At 32.7% G+C, this 23,466-nt stretch overlaps 3 protein-coding genes across 4 annotated transcripts; 2 read left to right on the top strand and 1 right to left on the bottom strand.

The window, feature by feature from the left end:
• Positions 1-146: 146 nt before the first annotated feature.
• On the bottom strand, positions 147-2,279 carry LOC117211183 (cleavage stimulation factor subunit 1). Its single transcript, XM_033454850.1, has 4 exons — positions 2,139-2,279; positions 1,064-1,964; positions 894-987; positions 147-774 (listed from the first exon to the last, which is right to left on the bottom strand). Exons 1-4 carry the CDS (start codon positions 2,207-2,209, stop codon positions 530-532), a joined length of 1,311 nt encoding a protein of 436 aa, XP_033310741.1. The 5' UTR covers positions 2,210-2,279; the 3' UTR covers positions 147-529.
• Positions 2,178-4,158, top strand: LOC117211188 (transmembrane protein 203). 2 transcript variants are annotated; one of them, XM_033454856.1, is made up of 4 exons: positions 2,178-2,319; positions 2,462-2,669; positions 2,982-3,150; positions 3,234-3,455. In XM_033454856.1, exons 2-4 carry the CDS (start codon positions 2,487-2,489, stop codon positions 3,350-3,352), a joined length of 471 nt encoding a protein of 156 aa, XP_033310747.1. In that variant the 5' UTR covers positions 2,178-2,319; positions 2,462-2,486; the 3' UTR covers positions 3,353-3,455. The 2 variants fall into 2 exon arrangements, with proteins under 2 accessions (XP_033310747.1, XP_033310749.1); XM_033454858.1 differs by lacking the exons at positions 2,178-2,319; positions 2,462-2,669 and having other exon boundaries at positions 3,009-3,150; positions 3,234-4,158.
• An 832-nt stretch (positions 4,159-4,990) lies between these two features.
• Positions 4,991-9,099, top strand: LOC117211182. The gene is made up of 9 exons (XM_033454849.1): positions 4,991-5,241; positions 5,461-5,674; positions 5,746-5,956; positions 6,030-6,294; positions 7,016-7,168; positions 7,262-7,843; positions 7,940-8,352; positions 8,435-8,642; positions 8,762-9,099. Exons 1-9 carry the CDS (start codon positions 5,214-5,216, stop codon positions 8,989-8,991), a joined length of 2,304 nt encoding a protein of 767 aa, XP_033310740.1. The 5' UTR covers positions 4,991-5,213; the 3' UTR covers positions 8,992-9,099.
• Positions 9,100-23,466: the final 14,367 nt, after the last annotated feature.

Raw genomic sequence — 23,466 nt, 5'->3', positions numbered from 1 at the left:
GAAAGGTAATACAAAATGCACTGCTAGCATGCATTCCATATGCATACTTCCGAATATTTTACCGGAATACATTTGCTCGTATAACGTAATACATTTCTTTTTGATGCACTACTTATCTGTAAACATGAAAAATAAAGAATTTTCAATTTTTATAATCGATAATTTAATAGACGCATAAACTATTGCGTCATTTATGTGAATTCGTCTATTCGTAACACTGACATCGGTGAAAATTGTCGTCTTTTTTACTTCAAAAGAGCAAAATGAAATGAATAAGTACATTTGATATAAAATTAGGTATAACATACGCTAAATGAATAAACGTTTGTCGCTTCAGGGCGCAGCAAGTAATCATTTGATCATTTAAGATTGTTTGTACAAAATTTTTTGGATATCATTCGCAATCCGATACTTCTTTCTCAACGTTTCAACGATTATTATTCTGCTAATCATATCAAAAGCTACAGTAAATGTTACCAAACTTAAATTTGTTATGTTCAAGATGGGTATTGATTCTTTAAATTCCAATCTAATGAGTGGGCATTCTTCTAAACCAAAATCTTGCTCTAAAATCATCACTGCATGTTAAGAATGCTGGAGCGGTTGGAGAATGGACAATCAGTCTTACTGGACCATTATGTCCTAATGATAGTAACTGTTTCCTAGATGCATTTCGAGAATTCCATGCACATAATGATGTTGTCGCTTCATCGGGAAACATTACATAGTCTTCAGTGTGATTAAAAATAGCTTGAGCTTTATGTTCTTGTTTGCCTATTAAAAACCATCAATTAATCACAATACATATACAATATAATTTTACACAACAAAGAAAGAATTAATTTAACTTTTTTGTATATACTTTGGATGCACTTAATGTTTTGGTATTTTACCTGTAGTTCCAGCACCTGTATATGCTATTAGACATCTGCTAGTAGACAGTTCCCATAATTTTATCAAAGAATCTTTCCCTGATGACAGTAAATACTGAAATTCAGAATTATAAGATTATGTATTAATGCACAAATTTATTACATAACAAGTATACATTTTTAATACGAACCTTTCCATTTCTCGTAAAAGTCACTGAACATACTTCATAGCCATCATGTGCTTTCACAAAAGTATTTATACATCGGTTTGATACACCATCCCATAATTTGATACTTCCATCTTTACCAGCTGATGCATAAGTTTTTGCATCGGGAGAATACTTAATACTAGTTATTCCAGCAGTATGTTGATGACTTGGTATGCTACAGACAAAGCACTGTGCTGTATTAACATCGTATAACCTGACTACTGGATGATTGGTTCCAACAACTAAAAAATCGCCAGTAGGATGAAAAGATAAACATCGTATCTGATCTGCATCTGTAATAGTTCTGAATGCCTTTTTAACACTGGCTTTGCTGAAATCAAACAGCTTAATAGAAAAGTCTCTGCTCCCAGATACAAGAATAGGCTCTCTTGGGTGAAATTCCAGACATGTCACTTCTTCTAAATGATCATACAATGTCCTTATAACTGGATGACCACCTGTTTGATCACCAGGTGCCATTTCATCTGGTGCAGATTTAGCTAGCATTCTATCCACATCTAAAATTTTAATTGATGCATCGACTGATCCAGTTGCTATCAACTGACCATCTGCAGAAAATGCTCCAGCTCTGCAGTTTCCTTTGTGGGAAGTTACATAGGCAGTCTCATATTGTGCAGGTTCTGGTGCTTGAGTTTGAGCTTCTGTTTCAAATTCTAAATCTAGACCAGGTCCCAAAGTGTTATCAAAAGTCGATGTGAAAGAAGATAAGTTACTCGTGTCCTTTTTAGAACGATCAGGTTCATGAGCTAGACCAATCAACATTAAATGAAGTAAACGATCGGATGGAGGGCATGGAGGTTCTGCTTGAATTATATTTGACAGCTGTACCGCCAATGTCTGGTGTCCATCATAGAACAGTTGGCTAAAATATTTATTATACATTATTAATAAATTTCAATTTATTTAAAAAGAATTATATTGAAGTACTTGCAAATCGCAAATAAGTTTAATAAAGTAATTTTAGAAAACTATTACTTTCACTACTTCAGATGACTAAAAAATAATTTATATATGTGCAAAAGCAGAAATACGTAACCTGATCATAAGCCTGTAAAGGAGTTCTCTGCTTTTTATAATATTTTTCGGGTCCACTTCTGGTTCTTTCATAGTGTATAAATCTCGTATTTCACGTTAGGTTAAAGACTGTCACTTCTTTCCGGTACGATGCACTAAATCGCACTCAAAACGCCCATCAATCGATGCCGTTGCTTTTCAAGGTTATAATTCTTTTTCATAACTGATCTAATAAGTAAAATTACTCCTGAATGTCTACATAGTCAGTTTAATAGTCTTTTCTTATTTAATCAAAAAAAGATTTTTATTAATTGAATTCTTCTTTTACAAATAAAAAATCAACAGAAAGTCGCGTGTAGTATTTATCAGAATGGCCGATATACACGAATGTTCCAAGTTAAAAGTGAACTTTCCAAGAAAGAGAAATAATCCTACAGTGAAACGTAAAAAATTATTATCTTCTGATTATATTATTAAGAAGAGACAACCTTTTGATACAAAGAAGAAACGGAGGAATAACGATATATATATTACTAATAGCACAAACTTTAAGGTAATTTTTAGCATGAACGTATAACCTTTACTTTTAACACTGTTAATTGTTAATTGTTAATAAGTACAAGAATAAAGTCTCATTCCTACAGATTTTATCACGAAATTTCTTATTATGTTATCTACTGACCAAAACATAAATATGCAATTATAGAATTTATTCCATTTGTTGAATTTATACATCTGAAGTTTTATATTAAATACAAGTGCATATAGTTCCTTATACAGTTATGTAAATCATCAGTGAAATAATAATTGTAAGACAATCATTTTCTTTAATTTTAATTGTTTTTTTATATTTCCATAATATAAGGCTCAATTAAAAAGATGTGAAAAACACTTAAATAATGGTACCTCCGAAGTGATTATTCATGGTCTTGGTGCTGCTGTACAAAGAGCATGTAGCTTGGCTCTACAATTAAAGAAGAATCATTATGATAGCATAGAATTAGAAGTCAAGACTTCTACGATATCTATTATTGGTATATAAATATTACATATAAAAGATATAAACCATATTTATAATATTACACATTATATTAAAATAATTTTTTATTTATTCCAGATGATTTTGAACCTGTTAATGATAACGCAGGTTATGAAATAATTAATCGAAAAAACTCAGCAGTACATATTCGAGTGTTTCGAAAATTTTCACTACGTACCCTTAAATATAAAGAATAAAATATAACTTTCTAAAAAATACTCAAGATTCTTTAGTAAAAACAATTTACAATAAGTAACAAAAGACAACTGATAATATAATAAATGAAAACATAAGATCAAATTGATAATTAGATATTTCATAATTTTTAGATACTATAATTAGATATTTTTCATTGCTTTAAAATGATATTTACTTTAAATGAATTAGAACATTGGTTGGGACTGACCATTTTTGAAATGTGGATAAATTTAGTTTCATTAACAATTTTCTCAGTGTTACTAGCTCTCAGATTGGACGAAAATTATTTCCTGGGCAATACAGGATGGTGGATAGTATTCTCACCACTTTTTGTTGCTGATGGTCTGAATGCTTATTTTTGTGCAATTATTTTCATAAGAATGCATATGGAAGGAATGGTCAAAGCTGCTGTTTTAAGAGGATTATGGAGTCTCATATTGTTGATCTTAATATTTGTTTTTAAATATCTCCTGTGTAGAAAGCTATCAGGACAAAGTCCTTTAGAATATTCAGAAGTTTTGAGCCCCCTATTTATTCTTTTGCAATTAATTGCAGTTAGAGCATGTCAACTTCATTAACTTCTATAACATATTATTACATACATAAGGTCATAACATACTTTTCATCATAATCCATTACCATATGTACACAGGCAGAAAATGTATTTACCGTTTTACTATATCTAAAAGTTTATTATTAAAGTAAATAAGCTTATAATGTGTAATAAAATATCTAAGAAATAAATTCAGTTGAAGAAAATACAATGTAAATGTAATATTCTAATAAAGAATTGTTTAATGCTTAATGCTATTTTTTAATTTAATCATTAACTTTATATTACTAAGTTTTTTTATACTACTAGAAAAATTTAAGCTAAAATTCTTTCATAATAGTTAATACCTTTGGTAAATTTGTTTTAACTCAATACTTCTAAACATTAATGAATGGTCCGCATCAGATATTACAATATTTCAATGTATGTATTTATATGTGTACAAAATAATAAATTTACGATTACCTGTTTGTCACGCGTTTGTTAATGTGTTTCATAAGCATTTTATAATAGCAATAATCGGAAAGATTCGTTTAATCAAGTGTAGGACATTTGAATCTAAATACATATACAGTTAGCTTGCATCATTGTCCATTATGTACAATAGTATAGATTCTACTATGGATAATTTGTAATATTAGATTCAAATAAATTTTCATTAACGATGTATCGTTATATTAGATATGTGTAATATAGGAATATGTATATAAAAATCAAAAATTGATATCATAATTACAATTGTTAATAATAAACAATTGTGAAAGTTTTAAGATATCCTAAAAGCAAGGACCAAATTTTTATTTTATAGAATTTCCGATCAACTTAAGTCAAAAAAATTTTTAAGAAGGAAAAGGACAATTTTACGTTTTAGGACAATTTATAATTGAAAAATGCGAAGTTTTTAGGTATCGAAATGCTATATGCATGATTGCAACAAGAGATAATAATAAATAATAAAACAGAATTAATTTGATAAATTTAGTAATGTTCTATTTATATTCTAAAGAACAATGGACAAGCGTAAAGCTCAGGATAGTCTGAATTCTCCCTCCAATCATCCTTTGTGCAAAATCAATATTTCTAGCAAGAGGGTGAGAGAAACGGATGGGACTGTAGGTATCCGCGAATTGGAGAAGGGGTGCTAATCGGACTACACTATAAGCAAAGCCTGTTGCTGCAGTCACATTTCAAAATCCGTTGTTGCGATAAGTTGCTCGTTCGAATAAAAAAAAATTCGATTGTGTGTTAACAGGATTTAAGTATTAGAAAAAAGTTAGTGATGTGCTGTGAATTTCAATCCAAAGATTATGGATAAGCTGACTAATTGGACCCGTGGTCAGTTGCTTCTTATATTTTGATATTTTTTCCCTTTGTTTTTTTTATTACTGTTATTAATTGTTTCACATTATGATAAAAAATACGTATATGTGAAAGTAATTCTCCATAACAGATGTAATTAAACACTGGGACATAATAAGAAAAAAAGGATCAATTTTATAATTATCCCTCAACTTATATCTTATAATTGTTTAATCACTTTTACTTTACCTATAGGTATAAATATATCATTATCAACACCAATACCTGGGCAAAATTGTGTTTCAAATTTGTCAACACCTTCAATTTTAGACAAATTACTAATCATTACTCCATCAATCACATCAATACATCAAGAGCTAAAATGGATTTTTCTTTTACATACATATGGTTTTGCCTGCCTCTTCTTTGTACTTGCATTTTACACATTTTTATCTATTCTACACTTAAGGTATGAAATTATATCTTATTCCAGATATACAGAACTACAAATGTATTGAAAAATATTGTATTTTCTTTTAGGTCTCTTATATCAAGTCGGCCTTTTATGTCCACAATTAATATGTTTTTATGTATACTTGGAGCATCAAGAGCAGCATGCCTCTTCATAGATCCATATAATTTTAAAAATATTATGCCCAAAATAATTGGTTCCATTATTTGGGATGTTGGATTTCCATGTGTAACATCTGCCTTTAGTCTCATACAACTGGCTTTTCTGCAATTAACTCAGGTAATTTTAGTGTTCTAGAAAAAATTGAACATTAAACAAAACTGATTTAATATATAGTAAAATATATTTCCAGCTTAAATTTGGACCAGAGAAGATTCAAAAAGAATCTTGTCTCAGTTTAATCATAACAGGACACTTTTTTTTTGTAATTGCTAGTGACGTTGCTCTTACCTCCCATAATTGTTATATAGCAAAATATGTGGTCCAAACAGTGTTCCTTATCTGGAGTATTTTATTGTACTTAACATTTCTACATGCAGGATATAAGATAATTCATTTACTGCAATCTGTGCCAAGTAGTATGTTAATGAGAGACAATTCTAATACACATCAAAAAGGTTTGTTTCTATAAGCTAACTTCAGTTTATTTAAAATTATCGTAAAAAATAAGACTTTATATAATTAATTAATAAGTATTAATAATATGTATCTATTGTAATATATATATTACAGTAGATATTATATTATATTATAAGATGTAATGTTATTATTAGATACCCGAAAAGGTTCGTGTAGTTTTTTCGGTTACCAATGAATTGATATTAAATTTCGGTCAGTAATTTGTATAATATAATGCATAAAGTTCGTATCAGCAAAAAGTTTGATCTATGTAGTTGGTATACAATTAAAAAAAATTCATCCGACATTCGGAAACAGGGAAGATGTACACAATAACGCATGACCTCGTTCTTCTTTCAACTCACCAAAAAATAAGGAATGGATAGAAGTTTCTACCGCATCCTCCTTACAAGCCAGATCTGTCTCCTGTATCATCTATTTTGATCAATGTTAAATTTGCAAATAGTAATTTTAAAAATGATGCCGTGGTCAAATCAGTAATTAGTTCATTTTTTGCAAATAGAAATCGAAGCTTTTACAACGAAGAAATGCACAAAAGTGATAAATGGTGATTATATTGTTAAATAAAATTATGTTACAAAAGACACAGAATATTTGTATTTTGTTCTAGGAATTCACACGAACTTTTTTTAGTACCTTATATTGATAATATAGGTATTAAACAACTATTTAAATATTTCATATTAAGTGTTGTTTTAGGTATTATGCAACTGGCAATGTTAGCTCCTTATAATAACTTGGCATCATCTGTTGCCACTGCCTTAGTACCTACTTTGCTCAATCCCAAAATTAAAGATGCTGAAATAACAGAACCTGCAACCCTTACAAATGATTTGGACAAAAATCCTAAAGGTAAAAGAGAAATGAAAAAGTATAGGTATAGAAGCAATATATTTTTAATATTTAATATTTAATATTTAAACTTCTTTTATTTTAATATCATAGATCAACCTATGAAAATAACAGAAAAAGAGGAACAGGTTCAAAAAGAATGTGACAAATCACCTTGTAAAAGTATGCCATCCCAAGATGACAAAACAATTCCCAAGTCGACTGTACCAGAAGTATATGTTAGACCCCCGACACCTACGCCATCAGCGACAAATTTACCTATAATAACAGTATCTAGTCCAAGCCGTAGAAGTTCAGTAGCTAGTAGACGAAACAGTGACGCGTCTAGATCCTCTCGTAGAAATTCAGAGTGTAGTGTTAGATTTATAAATGAAGAGGATGGTTTCACATCGGAATGTCGACGCAATTCTGACTTTAGTCCTAAACATTCACCCGAGATTGATAGAAGACGATCTCCGGACAAGATGTCTCGAAGATATTCTGAAAATGTGACACCTTTAGGAAATATTAGAGATTTAAGACGATGTTCTGATTTTTCACATGAAAAGAATAGAAGTTCTCAATTTGCTGCTAAATTAAAAAGGAATAGCGATTTTGGGAATAGAACACCTAGGCGAATGTTACCTCCGACCGATCTTCATAAATTGCCAAAAGTCGTGGACCTAAGTCCTACAGGTAAATAAAACCTAACAATAACACACGTACACACATTGGTTATCAATCCTAGTATAAATACTCTTTTATTTCAATTATATTTCATTTATATTTTAGGTTCAAGACGTAATTCTGATGTTAGCGGTTTTACTCCCCGAACTGAGATACGTAGAAATTCAGATATTTCCTTTCGACGTAATTCGGAATTTGTTCAAGTCAAACCACTGGATTTAAATCGCCGAAGTAGTGATATTAGTATTAGAAGCTTGAGCAGAAGTCCAACTCACGGCCGTAGCATAGTTCCTGAAAAAATAGAGATACAAGAAAAATCTGAATCTGATTCGGATCAACCAGATTGTAGTGAAAAAGCAGCTCTAATGACAGAAAAAAGTAAAGATAAAGATGATGATGGAAAATTACGGAAGAAAAATTTATCTTGGAAAAATGAAAAGGAGAAAGAAGATGTTGAAGATATAACGGTCGAAACTAATTTGCTTCCCGAAAATACTAAAGTCGACGGAAAAGTTGGGGTATTTTTATTTCACTTTAATGTTTGCCTCAAAAATTAACTTTTGTTATATCATTTTACAAGGTTGAATACTTTTTTTTCAGAATAGCGATTTTACGCTTCATTCAATATTAAATCATATTGCGTATGTCAATAGGACTAAATCCGATACGCCTTTACATATGTTGGAAGAAAATACAGCGGCAGTTAGGAGATCGCAAATTCGAAAAGTATTAAATGTAACATATGCAACTGCGGTTTTAGGAATCATTTTATGCATTACAGATGTAGCACGTATTTTTGGGCCATACGGTAATTTAATATAAAATACAAGATTACTAGCATAAATGTATTAAATGCTAAATAACAAATTTGATTTTTGAGAAAAGGAAAATTTTTGTAAAAAACTACAAATCTTTTTTTTAATATAGGTCTCTTAGCCGAGACTACAAAACATGGTATGCAACTAATCGTCACACAATATCCCAGACCATGGCCGTGGTTTATATATCAAACTTTGTGCAGAGGTTTGGAACTAATCATGGGTTGGGCAATGGCGAGTATTACAAAACAACCATCAGTAAGCCCACGACATCAATATCTAGGCAGTTATCCTAATTATAACATACATGTGAAAAGAGGTAATAATCCTTATATATAAAGCAATATACTGTTAAGTTGAGAATTATGAATTGAAATGCCAAAATGAATATTTTTAAAACATTATATTTTATTTGAGTTTATATTCTAAATCTTATAGAAATATATTTACAGTTTTACAATTATTCAAAATTCAAATAAGGAAATCTTATTTGTTCATAATATTATAATGAAGAAGAAAAGAACAAATAATCACAAAAATATAATATAAATTTAAATGTAATTGATAGCAAAAGCAAAAAGAGATAAAAGACAGTTAAAATATTCTTTAAATGAATATAGCAATAGATCAGTATGTTGTCTCAAACATGAATGTGTGTTCTAATAACTTATATATAAAAGTACATATACTACATTTCTAAAGAGAAATTTTACACAGGAAATATTCTTCTAAAGAATATATCTTGATTGAAAAATGTTTCTATTTTTCAGATTAGATTAGTTTTTAAACACACTATTTTGATAATGTTTCAGTTCCTTTTATTTTAATCGTAAGCAAAATATTTTACAATTTAATGGAATAATGAATCTCTAGAAAAGAGCTACTGCTTCCTAAAAGAAATACCTGATATCTGTATATAAAAAAATATTGTATTAGTAGACAAATTACTCATAAATAAGAAGATTTTATTCTACATCTATTGCACCAATTGATAATTAATAGTAATAACAATTCAAGTTTAAAGTGCCCTACTATTGAATGTTTAACAAAAACTCTTTGTAACTGATATATAATCAATCTATCTGCAAATGCAAATCGTAACAGTGTTGTGATCCTACATGTGATATACAATCGTGTCTAGAATAGGAGGCCATTTTACGCTTATGTAAGTGTCATATAACAATGTAACAAACTACTTATGAAATAAGAGACTGGTAAATTTTGTTACTTATTATTTAGTATTTTATTTAAAAAAAATTCTTTGCAAGCTTTTGCAAAAATGTTAAGTTTTCTTGAATTAAATAATTTTCATAACCAAGGTTTTGTAAGTAATAACAGGTATTACTTGATAGTACAACCATACTATGAAATTATAACAATATTATATTAACATATTTTTATATTCTTAATAACATTAATTGTCATGAAATATTAAAATTATTAATCAAGAATATGTGACTCGATCATCTCAATGAAAAAAATGCGTGTGTGTGTGCGTGTTTTGCGTGCGTGCGTGAGCGTGCGTGGAAGAAAAAGAGAATGGATAGAGAGAAAATAATTTATATATGGATTTTGATATGTGATATATTAGCTCAAAACTTTTGTGTTATATAATGCAATAATTATTCTTTCTATTTTGTTTATATTATTAAAATCTAGATTCGAGGAATCAAATATATTTAAATTATTAATAGCACATTATTATAAAGTATGAAATATAAAGTATTACGAAATATGGAGCAAAATAGATAATTATACTTACACAAGCGTGAAAGGTCTCACTATTTGTTTAGAAAAATCATATTAGGTAAATGTTCAATGTGCCAAATCTTATGTTAACGATATTAAATGTTTATAAAGATTGACTCATATAAATTAGTCTTTTAAAATTATTGGTATAAATCGATATTTATATACTATTCAGTGTACGTACAATAATGAATAACATTTTAACTGTACTGATGAATGCTGTTCAAAATGATAGTACACAATAAACCGCTATTTTTATCGATCAACGTCAGATTATTAGAAAAGAACCTATTCCATCACACAAAGCTTAACGAGAATTTTGCATAATAATAAAAATTAAAAATTAAGAAATTTAACACTCCCCTTTACAATATTTTTCTAAACATTTTATGAAATATAGCAAATATTATGCATAATTATTTAAAATTATGTTCAATACAAAATTCGAATGATGTATAAAAGCGAAGGATTAGATTAGAATTACAGCGGGGAGAAACTTATTAATATTATATTCTTATCTTATCTTATAATATTGTATTATATTGTTATTATTACAGAGCAGATCCCTAATTTTGTAGGTTCTTGTATATGCTAATGTTTGTTAAGCTCACCACTTAGCCGCATGGCGCAGCACTAGTCTGGGAACAACTATCTATTTGTAAAATTTTGTATCACTGGTAAGTCAAAGAGGAAATCTCCTTCCTGAAGCGGGTAAGACCCTTAATGTCGGGAGTTGAGGTTTACAAAGTGACGACCATAGAACGCTGCGACCGATAAGTTAAGATTTTGTATTTAATGCTATCCTTCGGTGAAAGCATTGAAGCTAAAGAACATGCATTAAGAATGGGATATATTCGTCTGTGTTAAAGAATATGATCTAAACCATTATTATTACTCAGTGACTAAAGAAAGAATATTAATTATGAAGTATTATTAAATATGTATTACTATTTCAAACAAAAGAATTTAACAAAATCACAATTTCCAAATTAAATATTTACAAGGCTTGTAAGAAGTAAGTACAAAACCACTGTATGGCGATTTTACACCTCTGGATCGATGGAGATTTGTAAAGAAAGTTCGTGTAAAATTGACCTCAAGCATGATTTTCGTTAAAATTTATTTTAATTGCAACGTACCTTACTTATCATGAACACATGGACCCACGTCACAATTTTTACACTCATAGCGCGATAGTTTTTCAAATTGCTCTTCGTTTCCTATTTTGAAGCGACAATTTGAGGTTGAAGATTCTAAAAAATCATAAAGATACGGATCGGCATGTTAGAAAGCGCATCTAGTAATGGTATATTTATATTAACGAAAAGCAACGATTGATACCTGACGTTGGTGTATCAAAAACGAAGATTATATATTCTGTCTGTATATTGTTAACACTGTTATAGAACGATGTGAGGGCAAAAGAAGTATGAAGCAAGACAAATGAAAATGATCATTTAGTTTAAAAAACGGTGAGCATATAAGTCAATAGAGTGAGTTATTATAGTAGCGCGTCGTAATATAAGATGGCGCATAATGCCTAAGAGGTTAATGTCGGAAGTTGTGTTTTATAAATCGGTTGTTACCATACCACTTTGATCTATTTGTTAGGATTTGTAACGCAGTATGATCTTGAATCTGCAACCTATAATACTACTATATTATCGACAGACGAAATATGAGAATAGACAAATTACCTTATGGACCTTCGTAGCCCAACGCGAATGTCATACCAACTTAGGAATTTGATACTAATTTTAGCGTCTTTTATTCACAAACGGCGGCCATTTGATAAAGTATTTATGAAAGAAGTATTAGTGAGAACTAAACAACAGTCATGTGTAAATGCATGTGTGCCGATAGAGAGGGGAGACGTTTGATAGGCAATTGCGTGCTAGATGGAGTCACGATATGTATCGCGCAAATATTTCTCGGAGGCTTAAGAGGTAAGACACATACAAATAAAGAAATAGACGAGTGAACAAAGCTACAGCGGTTTTTACTAGTAAACTAAATAATTTCAAAATCATAAAATATCTTTAAAAGTTTCTTTTACAGATACACCATGCATATATGTATTTCAACAAAGTAAGTTTATCGACCACATGTTTATAACTTGCGTTGCATCTCGCTGTTTACAAAAAAATCAGAGTTTAATAATTCACATGAGGCATATATCGATAAAGAAGATTTCTGTAATTGTTACACATGTTTTCATGTTGCATTATAGTGATTTTATTTTTATCTTAAATCGTAATAATGTTTGGATATATAAATATGTAGTTTTACAAAATCAGGTAGATTTTTTTTATGGAAATATATTTGTTTATAATTTTGTCATAGAAGAAAATTTGGCAATCTTTCCCTAATTTCTTATATCGTTATTTTTCTCAGTTAATTTAATCATGGTAGTTTACTTTCAGCTAGATGGACTACAAACCTACAAACAAGTAGCTATGATTGTTATTAATATAGAAAGAGGACATTTTAAATGTCTTTCTTTCATGTTAATTCCATTACCACTATACGTACATATAGAATGATAAAAACAATAATAATAGATAATTATAACAAACATACGTACTTGGTAATATTAACAGAATTGGCCATGTGAAGCCATGAAAGAAGAACTTACCAATTCCACTTTGAAAACTTCCACCACCTTCAGATTCGCATCTGGCATAGGCAAAACAGGTTCGTTAATGTTAAATAGAAGAAGGTTGAACTTGTTGAACCTTTTTCTCTTCTGAATTTTCATATACAGTTTTTCGTATTTACATGTCTCCACAAAGGACGAAGCCGACAATAGTTTAAATTCCAGTATCGGAACTCTCAGAACAGTTCAGTAAATAGAAATATTATCTAATTTTGCGACTGCTGAGTCTTTGATTTCCTTGATTCATTCTTATGGTGAAGAGATCAAGTTTAGTATTAATCTCGGATAAAGCAGCATGAGGAGAGGCCTGTAGACGATCGAATAATGATGATAAAGAATTGTCTAAGAGTGACCAGATCTCATCAAGCATAAAGAGCCTGGATAGAAACTAATTCCACAAGATACACAAGTCACAGGTTTGTCACTATCACTAATCCACAATCTAATACAGCAATCGTTATAGGTGTAATAGAGTTCAATAGGACACTTATTCACAAGAATATAAAACAGTCCGAGAAAACTAGGTTGGTAACAGTAGAATACACAGAGCAAAACAAGACACGGCTTAGCACAGCAATTACGAAGTAGCCTTAACACGTCACCTCGCAAGGTCAGCATTTGTTTGCTTAATCGCTTCAACTCAGCTTAAAAACTAAGTCGCGAGATAGTTTTTCATATAACTCGTAAACTAAGACCGACCGCCGGTTATATGCTCAGGAAAAAATTGTTCAAAATGTTGAGACTTACAAGATACTACATATTTAACATTAAAATTGTAAAGGGCGTTACATTGACAGATTCACCAATTAAACGTGATAGCCAAATACCGAGTTCTTCACGATTTTGAATACTACAAACTGTGAATCGACATTAACTATACAATAGCTATAAAATTTTTTTTTTATTTATTTATTTAAATTTTACAATTTGTCCAGACATTTGGTAAAGTATTATAGCGGTATACTAATATATCATGTGGGTGGCTACCCCCAGCGGGGTACCATTATCGTGTTTGTTAGGTTATGTCCTTTGTGAGATCTGTTGGGCGAATAACTATAAAATTTTTTTTTTTATTATTTATTTATTTAAATTTTACAATTTGTCCAGTAGGACATTTGGTAAAGTATTATAGCGGTATACTAATATATCATGTGGGTGGCTACCCCCAGTGGGGTACCATCATCGTGTTTGTTAGGTTATGTCCTTTGTGAGATCTGTTGGGTGAATAACTATAAAATGATGCTATAATATATAATTCTATATACACAATATATAATTCTATATTCCAGAATTTAAAACGTAATAGTTCAATAAACGATTCGCTTAAAGTTATTCACATTCACATTTTACAAAATTTCATTTACGTCGAGTAATATTAACGTTTCCATAGACTAGGCATGTTGTGTTTAATAATAACAAAATATAGTGTTGCAGAACGTTTATTATTGTTATAATAATGTAGAAGTGCACAATGTGCCATCTCAGACGTGAATCTTTTATATATGTATATATATGTCGGGTTATCATTAGGATTTAAGTCGCATAATGTTTCTTCATTTGAATTAGCCATTGTTTTACAAAACAGAGAATATATTTACACGAATAAACAAGATTTTACAAAATATTATGAATAATGAATTTTATAAATGATATGATTGATTAACAAATGATAAGTTAAATTAATAATTAGATTAAAGAATAATAAGTTTTATCGAACAATAAGAGAAACGAATAATATATCTTACGAGTAATAAATTTAACGAATAATGAAATTAACGATTGATAGATTTTACAAATAATGAATTTAATTTACGCTATTAACAATGTTCCGGGGTTCAAACGAATCCACGGTCAACGGGATAACTTTAAATAATTTTATAACACAAAAATACGTTTGCTGAATCACTCGGTAAATTACTTGATGTATCACTTTCCAAGGCGATCGCACGAATCTGATGAAAATCTTTTTCGCTATACGACTGCATTTGTTTGTTATATTCTCGCTGGAAACATCGAGAAGGTTCCAATCGTTGTTGCTAGGCAATATCTGTCAAAAGTTTGTTGTATACTCTTTGGAAACATCGAGAAAGATCCAAACGCCGATACTAGGCAATTTCTGTCTGGAGATTGATTCCAAATACAACGTGTCCCATTATATCAGCATCTCTAAAGTACAATTCTATGTGATTTCTAGGGAGAACAATACAACCGATCCACACCTTCATCAGGCAAAACGTTTATCCCGCGACCGTGGCTACGTTCAGCGACCAGTTGTCACCTCGAACCCATTTTTGCTTTTCACAAATGTCAAACAATTACAGATAACAATTGCTTAATTACAGTTATGATAAAATCTAGGCTAAAGCATTAGAAGGCTTCCTCAAAATTGCATAGGGAAGGCTCCGGTTTTCCTTTCATCTCCGACATATATATTTATTTATATGTATTTATTAGTTACAGTGTCAAGGTCACGGAATGTCCAGTCAACTATCCAGTCAACTATCTTCTCGTCATTCCTGTCACATAATACGTTTTCTATATTACACTTCTCTTTCCTCTTTCTATTTATAATCTTACTGTTCTCAAATAATACGTACCTCTGCTAGCAATTTCCTAATCAATACCTGTTAAAGTTTCTTAAATTCCTACATCTGGTCCTAGCAATTAACTTCTGACTGCTTTTGTTCTCACTTCTCAGGTACTCCAATATAGTACTGTAGATCTGTATATTATACTATAGCATCTTACAGGCCAATGCCATTACTTCCTGCGTTTTCCAAAATTCTAGAGAAAATAATATACGACCGTCTAAAACCAACAATAGGGAAAGAAAATTGAAAATATCCAATTGAGCGGTACTCACATAACACAAACAAGGCAAGTTAAATACCGAGTACTTCACTTAACATACAACTTACATGGGAACAACATAGTAAATCAATTATAGACAAAATATGGATAACAAGAAGACAGATGTACTGGCTAACTAGTCGAAATTCTAAACTTAGCATAGGAAATAAATTACAAATATACAAAACGATAATAAAACAAATTTGGACGTACGGAATACCATTATGGGGGACAGCAGCAATGAGGCACATAAATAAACTAGACTCGCTACAATCGAAGATACTAAGAACAATAGTCAACGGTTAAAGAAGAAATTGGCAACTACGCAGAAAAATACATCGCATAGAAACTCTCATAGAAAGAAGATTAAAAATAAAACACCTCACTGACCTCACTAAAGAAATAAAATAGACAAATTCGAAGATGGTATTCCACTAGGGGTAGACATTCACTTTTTATTATTTAGCAATAAAGCTAGAAAAATTTACCAAATGTCCAGCTGGACAAATTGTAAAGTACAAATTAAATAATAAAAAAAAATTATATTGGTAGTTCCTTTCACTCTGAATTGATCATTTTCTCAGATTTCTTTTCCACTATTTTAAAAATCTAAGATACAAAGCATGTCTCAAGGAAAGTCCCCCATAGAAAGAAGACTAAAAAGAAAACCCTACCCCACTGATCCCACTAAAGAAATAAAATAGCCAAACTCGAAAATGATATCCCGCTGGGGGTAGCCATCATCCACATGTTATCTAGCAATTAAGTTAGAAAAATTTACCAAATGTCCAGCTGGACAAATTGTAAAGTACAAATGTAAAGTACGGGAAATTTGGTTTCTCTCACGTATGATGCCTTCCACTAGCGACCTTCTTTGTGAGGCATGTAGCACCCTTCCTTACCAACTTACCTTTTTTTCCTAGCCAATTAGCAAGGATAACCGTTGCCCTCGCTTTCCTCCTGAAAATTGCCATTGACAAATCCGCTTATCCGGTGGTCTTAGACACATCCATAACTAGTCGTGACCGTCGTCACAGGAATTTAGTTGCTTCAGGTTTCTTGACCAATCAGCATCTCAATTTGTTGACCATCAGTCGACGTTTTAACTATTATCACTAAAACTTATGTTCTACGAGAAGAGATTGTTGGACTAAAGTGCATATTTTAATTTGTTAACCAAGTGTTATCGTCGGTACAACCACATCTTTGACGTGTTTCGTTGGCGAGCTTCTTCGCGATCGATCGAACATTTTTGGTCCTTCAGATACACGTGCACAGTCTTCAAGATAGCAAGTTCCAAGAACGACGAAATCTCGCAGCAAGCTAAGCTCTTTAAAGTGTTTCGCCAATTCCTGTTCCTTGCACAACACCCGTCAAAAGCATGGCGACCGCATCAAACATCGACTGCCTGCAACAAAAACGCAATCAGCATCTCGACAACATCAAGTTCATAACGAAAGACATTGACGATTACCAACAGTCCAACAATTATAAAATTGGTGCTTTAAAAAGATATAAAGCCCAACTCGAGTACGAGTGGAAACAATTCCGACTCGTCCAGGAGGAATTATACGACCTCGACGAAGAAGAGAATACTGAGGAGCGCGAAGCGTTTGGCTATTACATATCCCTGGCTGCTCGAATAAGGAATCTCATAGAAAGCAGGAAACCATCAACCCCATCGACACCCACAGGCAGCGGATTTCCTGCGAAATGTTCGTCCAATAACACTCTCTCCTCGATAGCAGATAACAGTGACCATCTTGTCAACGCAAATAACAGCGACGCTACTGACCCTTGCAAGAAGAGGTTCGAGTCTCCACGACACATCGCTTTTCGCCACAGCCTCGCAATCGTTAATTTTCCAAAAGTAACTGAACCATCTCCAATGGCCTTGAGGCAGTTAGTTGACACGGTCGAACAAAATCTCCACTCATTGAACAATTTAGGAGAGCCAATCAATTTAAATACGATAATTATCAGTCTGATCAGTTCAAAATTACCAGCAAAGACCGTGCAAAAGTGGCAACTCACGTTATCTGACAAGGAAGTGCCTCACTATGCTCATCTACTGAACTTCCTTCGGAAACTGGTATACAACTTGAAATTGGTCTCTACATACAGAGTGACAAGACAGACATGCCCCATCTGCCGAGGACCGCACAAGATTTGGGGATGTGATACTTTCAAGGCGAAATCCGTTAGCGAGCGCCTTAAAGACGTCAAAGCGGCATCCTTATGCACCAATTGCCTGAGAGAGGGGCACTCTATGGTAGATTGTTACGCAGGACCATGTCGTACGTGTGGACAATGGCATAACACGATGCTGCATAAGGACAAACGCCACTCAAAGTCTCGTTCCGTTACATCCAGCCAAACCTTCTCTTCGTCGAACAGTCGATCCTCGAGACCCTCTTCGACATCCTCATCACCGACTGGTCATCGGAAATCTACAACGAAACACAGGTCGAAGACGTCACGAAGGGGCTTGTCTACAGGACCATCCTCCAGCCATCTACGAACGCGTAAATAGTGATGTCGACGATCGACGATTCCAATGACAACTGAACCAATTAAGCCATTAGCATCCAACTCATTATACAGCGCTATATCGTGGAGCAGTGCTCTAGCATGAACTTCATAACAGGAAAACTGGCAAAATAAAGTACTCATCGTTGAAATTGTAGCCATTCTGCATTCAAAACCGCTGACTCCAAAATCCTCTGGTCCAAGTGACCTCCTGATCCTCATTCTCAGCCACTTCCTCATTGGCGATTCATTAATGAACCTGCGAGAGCGAGATTTCAGGGACAGTCCACTCAACCGGCTCTTCAGACGATAACACATTTACCAACTGAAACAGCATTTCTAGAATCGCTGGCATCGGGAATACCTGAATGAGTTGACCAGTCACAATAAATTGAGCAAGGCCGACCACGGCATCAAGGAAGGCACGATCTTCAGCATCAAGGAGGATAATGTGCCCCCAATGCAATGGCCTTTGGACCGAGTCATCAAGGTCCATCCAGGCGCAAACGGGCATCTTGGGTCCAGACGTCAAGAGGCTCGTCCATTACCAAGTCAACTCGATCCCGAAAAGCCCGGACAATTGTTCAGTGAAAGCAAAATTTCGCAGTCGAGTTGTCCAGCTTTAGTCGACCGATGTTGTTGAGCCTCCGTTGTAGGCTGACCGGTTGAGCGACCGTTGTAGCAATCCTCAGAAACATTCCCCTCTATTTGTTTCTTTTTGCTCACCGAGTTCTCATTTGACACGTCATGGTTAAGTTTTTACCAGTTTGAGTTAACAATCAGCGTGTTTTGTACTGATCATCATCTTCCTGCCTGTATGTTTTCATCTAGGAAAAGGTGGAGGAGGACAGTTTCCAACAGGGAAGTCCCCCAAGGTATACTGTCCGGTTGGTAGATTGTTATTAACTAATTCCTTGAAATTTCCGGTTTATGATGAGTTATTAAAGGATTCAGAGCAAGTGATGAAAATCGAAAAGTCTGAAAAGTCCAAAAATCACTCACCAACAGTAGGAAACCAGATGTATGAAACCAACAAAGAAGATTCCAGATTCCAAAATTCTTGTCCTGTACTATCATCAAAACGTAATGAAATCAGTAATAAAAAATTTTTAATTTCTATAGGACTAATCTCGTATATAATCTCGTATATAGAGGATGATCTCGTGCCCTTAGATATCATAGTTTTCCTCCTCTGCAGCATCATCGTGACAGAAAGAGAGTTCCTCTTGAGCAGACCTTATCTTAACTCATTAGCTCATCGTCTAGAAGTCGAGTTGTACCGCCAAGTGTAATCGCAAGCTCTACGTACAGTGTCCATAACGAGAATTGTTAATAAATATATTGGTTAAATATATCCGAGTATTTATATATATTTCTTCAGCACCTATCACGACCTATCCATCTCAAACTGTTTAACAACTACAATGTTTGAACAAAATTGAGCAAATAAATAGATATTAAATAGCACTGTAACTTAGAAATTTCTTTCTACTTTCATGTGACGTATAGATTATTTATAATTATTTATAATTATTTAATTATTATTTCGGATAGCGACTATAGAAACAGATTTTGTTTTCTAATTATTTTAACTGGATGAAAGTAGCAGCAGCTAAAAATATAACAACGACATAAATCAAAATATATGTTGCCTTATTATATTTAAGTCGCAAATTAATCTTTGGTAGATATATACACATACGTTAATGCTGAAGGTAGCAATTACCAGTCTGGAAAGCACTGCTTCATTTCTTTTCCTCAGTTATCTGCTAATTTGTTGTTAATAATATTATTATTCAATTTCTTTCACTAATATAACAATTCTGAAGCGTTATTTTAAAGTCTAGTACCTTAAAATGAGGAAACGTTCAAAATGCCATAATTTCATGAATACGTCGATATGTTACTTGTGTTAGATGGAGATCATGCAAATTATTGATGTTTTGCTGCCCTCATTCAAAAATAGTCTTTTGTCTTCGTATGTCATAAATTATTCACGAAAATCCTCACGTTTTTGTTCCGTCAGATAGAACACATATTACAACATAACTGTAAAAGAAGCCGTTGCAATGAAAATAGAATTGTTGAAAAATTGTAGTCTACTAGAATCAAAGCGTTTTATCGAAAGAGTTCTTGACACTGGTTACAAAAACTTCGCCTAAAGGGAGAAAAACGTACATATGAAACAAACAAACAAGATATATTGAGGACGAATATAATAATTTAAATTCGTACAGGTTAGTCAATTAGCTGTATTAATAATTAATGAGCTCCTCTAACCTGTATATTATTGCTTTCTGGATTGCCTCATCTTGCTCTAATAATTAGCTTTTGGCTACTTTCGCTTGTCCTTGCTACAAATACTCTAGTAACCTATAAAACTATATATCTTCATACCTACTATTATACCTTGAGCCTTATATTTTATTAAATTGCCTTTATCTTTGATTATAATAATGTCTTGTTTTCAATATGATACTAACCTGCACTTTTTTATTGCATATATTTTCCATCATTGTTTTACTATGGTATTTTTTGTATATACTCTAATCTTTCTTTACCGAAACTCTATTCTTCCTCTTTTAAATACTTTTCTCTCAGGTATTTTTTCACTAATCTCACCTCGTTGCATTTTCCTGATTTTCTCCTCGTATTTCTCTGTCCTTTACCCCGCATTTACTCTTTTTTCTCTTTCCTCAGCTCCTCGAATACAATGTAACTCAACGTCTAGTTACATACTTAGACGTAAACATTACTTAAGATGCAACGCATCTGTTTATCTAACGACCTCGAGCCGTCGGCTGCACATCGGCCAACTTCGGCAAATTTCGGCGCTTCGCGAGATAATCGATTATCTCGATAGTTTAGACCATTACGTGTTCAAAAATCTAAAACTTAGCAATGGAATAGGTAGCACGCAATGGTACACTACTCGTTGACAGTCGTTTCGTTTCGTTTCGTTTTTAATTACGTTAACTAGTCAAATCCCTCTCTTGAAACCAATTCTTCGTTTCATTTCGTTTTCAATCACGCAAACTAGTCAAATCTTCCTTTCAAACCAATTCTTTTTTCAATGCTCCACATATTTCTCATTGTCATACCTGTCTTTGTGATCCTGTCTTTTGTCCCTTCATACCTCCATTTTTTTATACCTTAATCCTAAATATGTATATTTCTAATAGTAACCTATCATATCATCGAACCCGTTGTGTATCATTGTTGCGAATCACCGCTGCATACATGCGTATCATTTTTTTGATGTGACGGCACAAAAAAGTCTACAAATGAGCGTTCGAATCCGTTGCGTGTCGGCGTTGCACATCAATTTGGATGGGCAAAAGCATCGTTGCGTACATATCAAAACATGGTCCACAGATACAGAACGAACTGATCGGCCATGTGTTTGTTTTTTGTTGTTACAAAAGCTCGTGGACATACAGAAGGACAATGTAACAAAGTGGTAGAGAAACAAAACAAGTGAGTCGTTCTTCTGCAGGTTCACGGCCGAAGAGCAGGATGACACGATATAGTCCAGTCAAATTAGCCTAAGAAGAGGACAAATTCAGTATTAAATTTTCTTGCGCGAACTTATGCAAATTATTCTCGGGAATGAATCCTATATGTTTGCCACTCAAAATTTCTTGCACAGACTTTGCAAAAAATCTCCAAAGTTGTAAAAAACAGGTTTTTTTGCATATAACAACAACTCTAATAATCGGATTACAAAAAGTTTCAAATAAAAATTGTTAAAATGTGTTAGTTCGTTAAGCCGTAAATTAATTGTTGAGATATGTATAATTTTCTGTGCTGGACTGAGTTAAATGCGTAGTAGAGATATTGTATGTGAATATCAGTGTGTGGAGGTATGTGTATGCGCAGCGTCTCGAAAACAAAGGAATGTAAACTGTTCAGTCGGTTAACAGTCGGGTATAGAAGAAAGTGCTGAGACGCGTGCGAGTGTGTATCGATGAATATCTTTGAAATCGTCCATGAAATAAATATATTGCTATTGTAATATTAATCCTCAGTATAAATTTAGTGTTCCTATAACATTATTTCGGCTTCAAAGATCCACAATTCTCAACATTAATAAAAACGGCCCGAAATCGCACTATTTTCTATTGCCAATTATTCATGTAAAATTGAGAATGCGAAGTTGAAACATTTTGAAAATGTTGTTTTTCTCCAGTCCAGTTTTTGATGTAATTAATAATTTAGAATATAACCGAATAAAATCGGCTTTATGCTCGTTTAAATAATTATTTTAACGTTGAAGGGCCATTTTCCTTTATCCAATGGAATCCAAACTTCACAGAATTTTTTTATTAATTGGAACCATTCCTGAAAGTGGCAGTGGTGAAAATAAGAGCCAGTTTACTAGACACTAGCCAAGAGATGTCTTTAGCCATTGAGTAGTTTCGTTGTTTATTGTTGGAATGGTGAAACATATAATCACAAGTGTATGTGTGCTGTAAGTGTGTACACTGTAGTATGTGATGTACAAAAACTCCGTACAAAACAATATCGCCGCTACGTGCAATCGTCAACCGGAATCAAATTCAAATTTTCCGGTACTTCTCCGACCAGTATAAATAAACGATCATGCTCTCCAGAAAGTGAGTATCGATCATTCTTATAGCGAGTAGTATCGAGTATTCTCGATTATATAATAACTTGTCTCGTTATTATATAAAACAACACGTTTAGTCTGTGGCGGCACTCGACGACAGAACTTTCCGACGGCTTTGCGACACAAAGCGTAACAGCATCAAAGCGTAAGGCCGACATGCCTAATGTCCTCCCGCCGCGAAAGTCTAACGAACGCGTGCGTAGTGAGGATATCGAGGGGCAACAAAAGAAAATCAGTTTTGAACAAAAGATTCATTCAGTTTTAAACACCGAAGTGCGAGAGGTCAAGCGTAACACGAAGCAAACATAGTCGAGAAGCGTGGATTGTTGATTATTGATTGTTAATCGTTGAACATTGAGAGTATTTCTTGGGCACTTACACTTAAAACCACCTCAAGTCA

Source organism: Bombus bifarius, unplaced genomic scaffold (assembly GCF_011952205.1).
Source record: "Bombus bifarius isolate JDL3187 unplaced genomic scaffold, Bbif_JDL3187 scf7180000008218, whole genome shotgun sequence".
In the NCBI taxonomy this organism is placed as follows: domain Eukaryota; kingdom Metazoa; phylum Arthropoda; class Insecta; order Hymenoptera; family Apidae; genus Bombus; species Bombus bifarius.
Note: the sequence above shows the minus strand (reverse complement) of the source record. Positions and strands in the feature narration are given on the sequence as shown.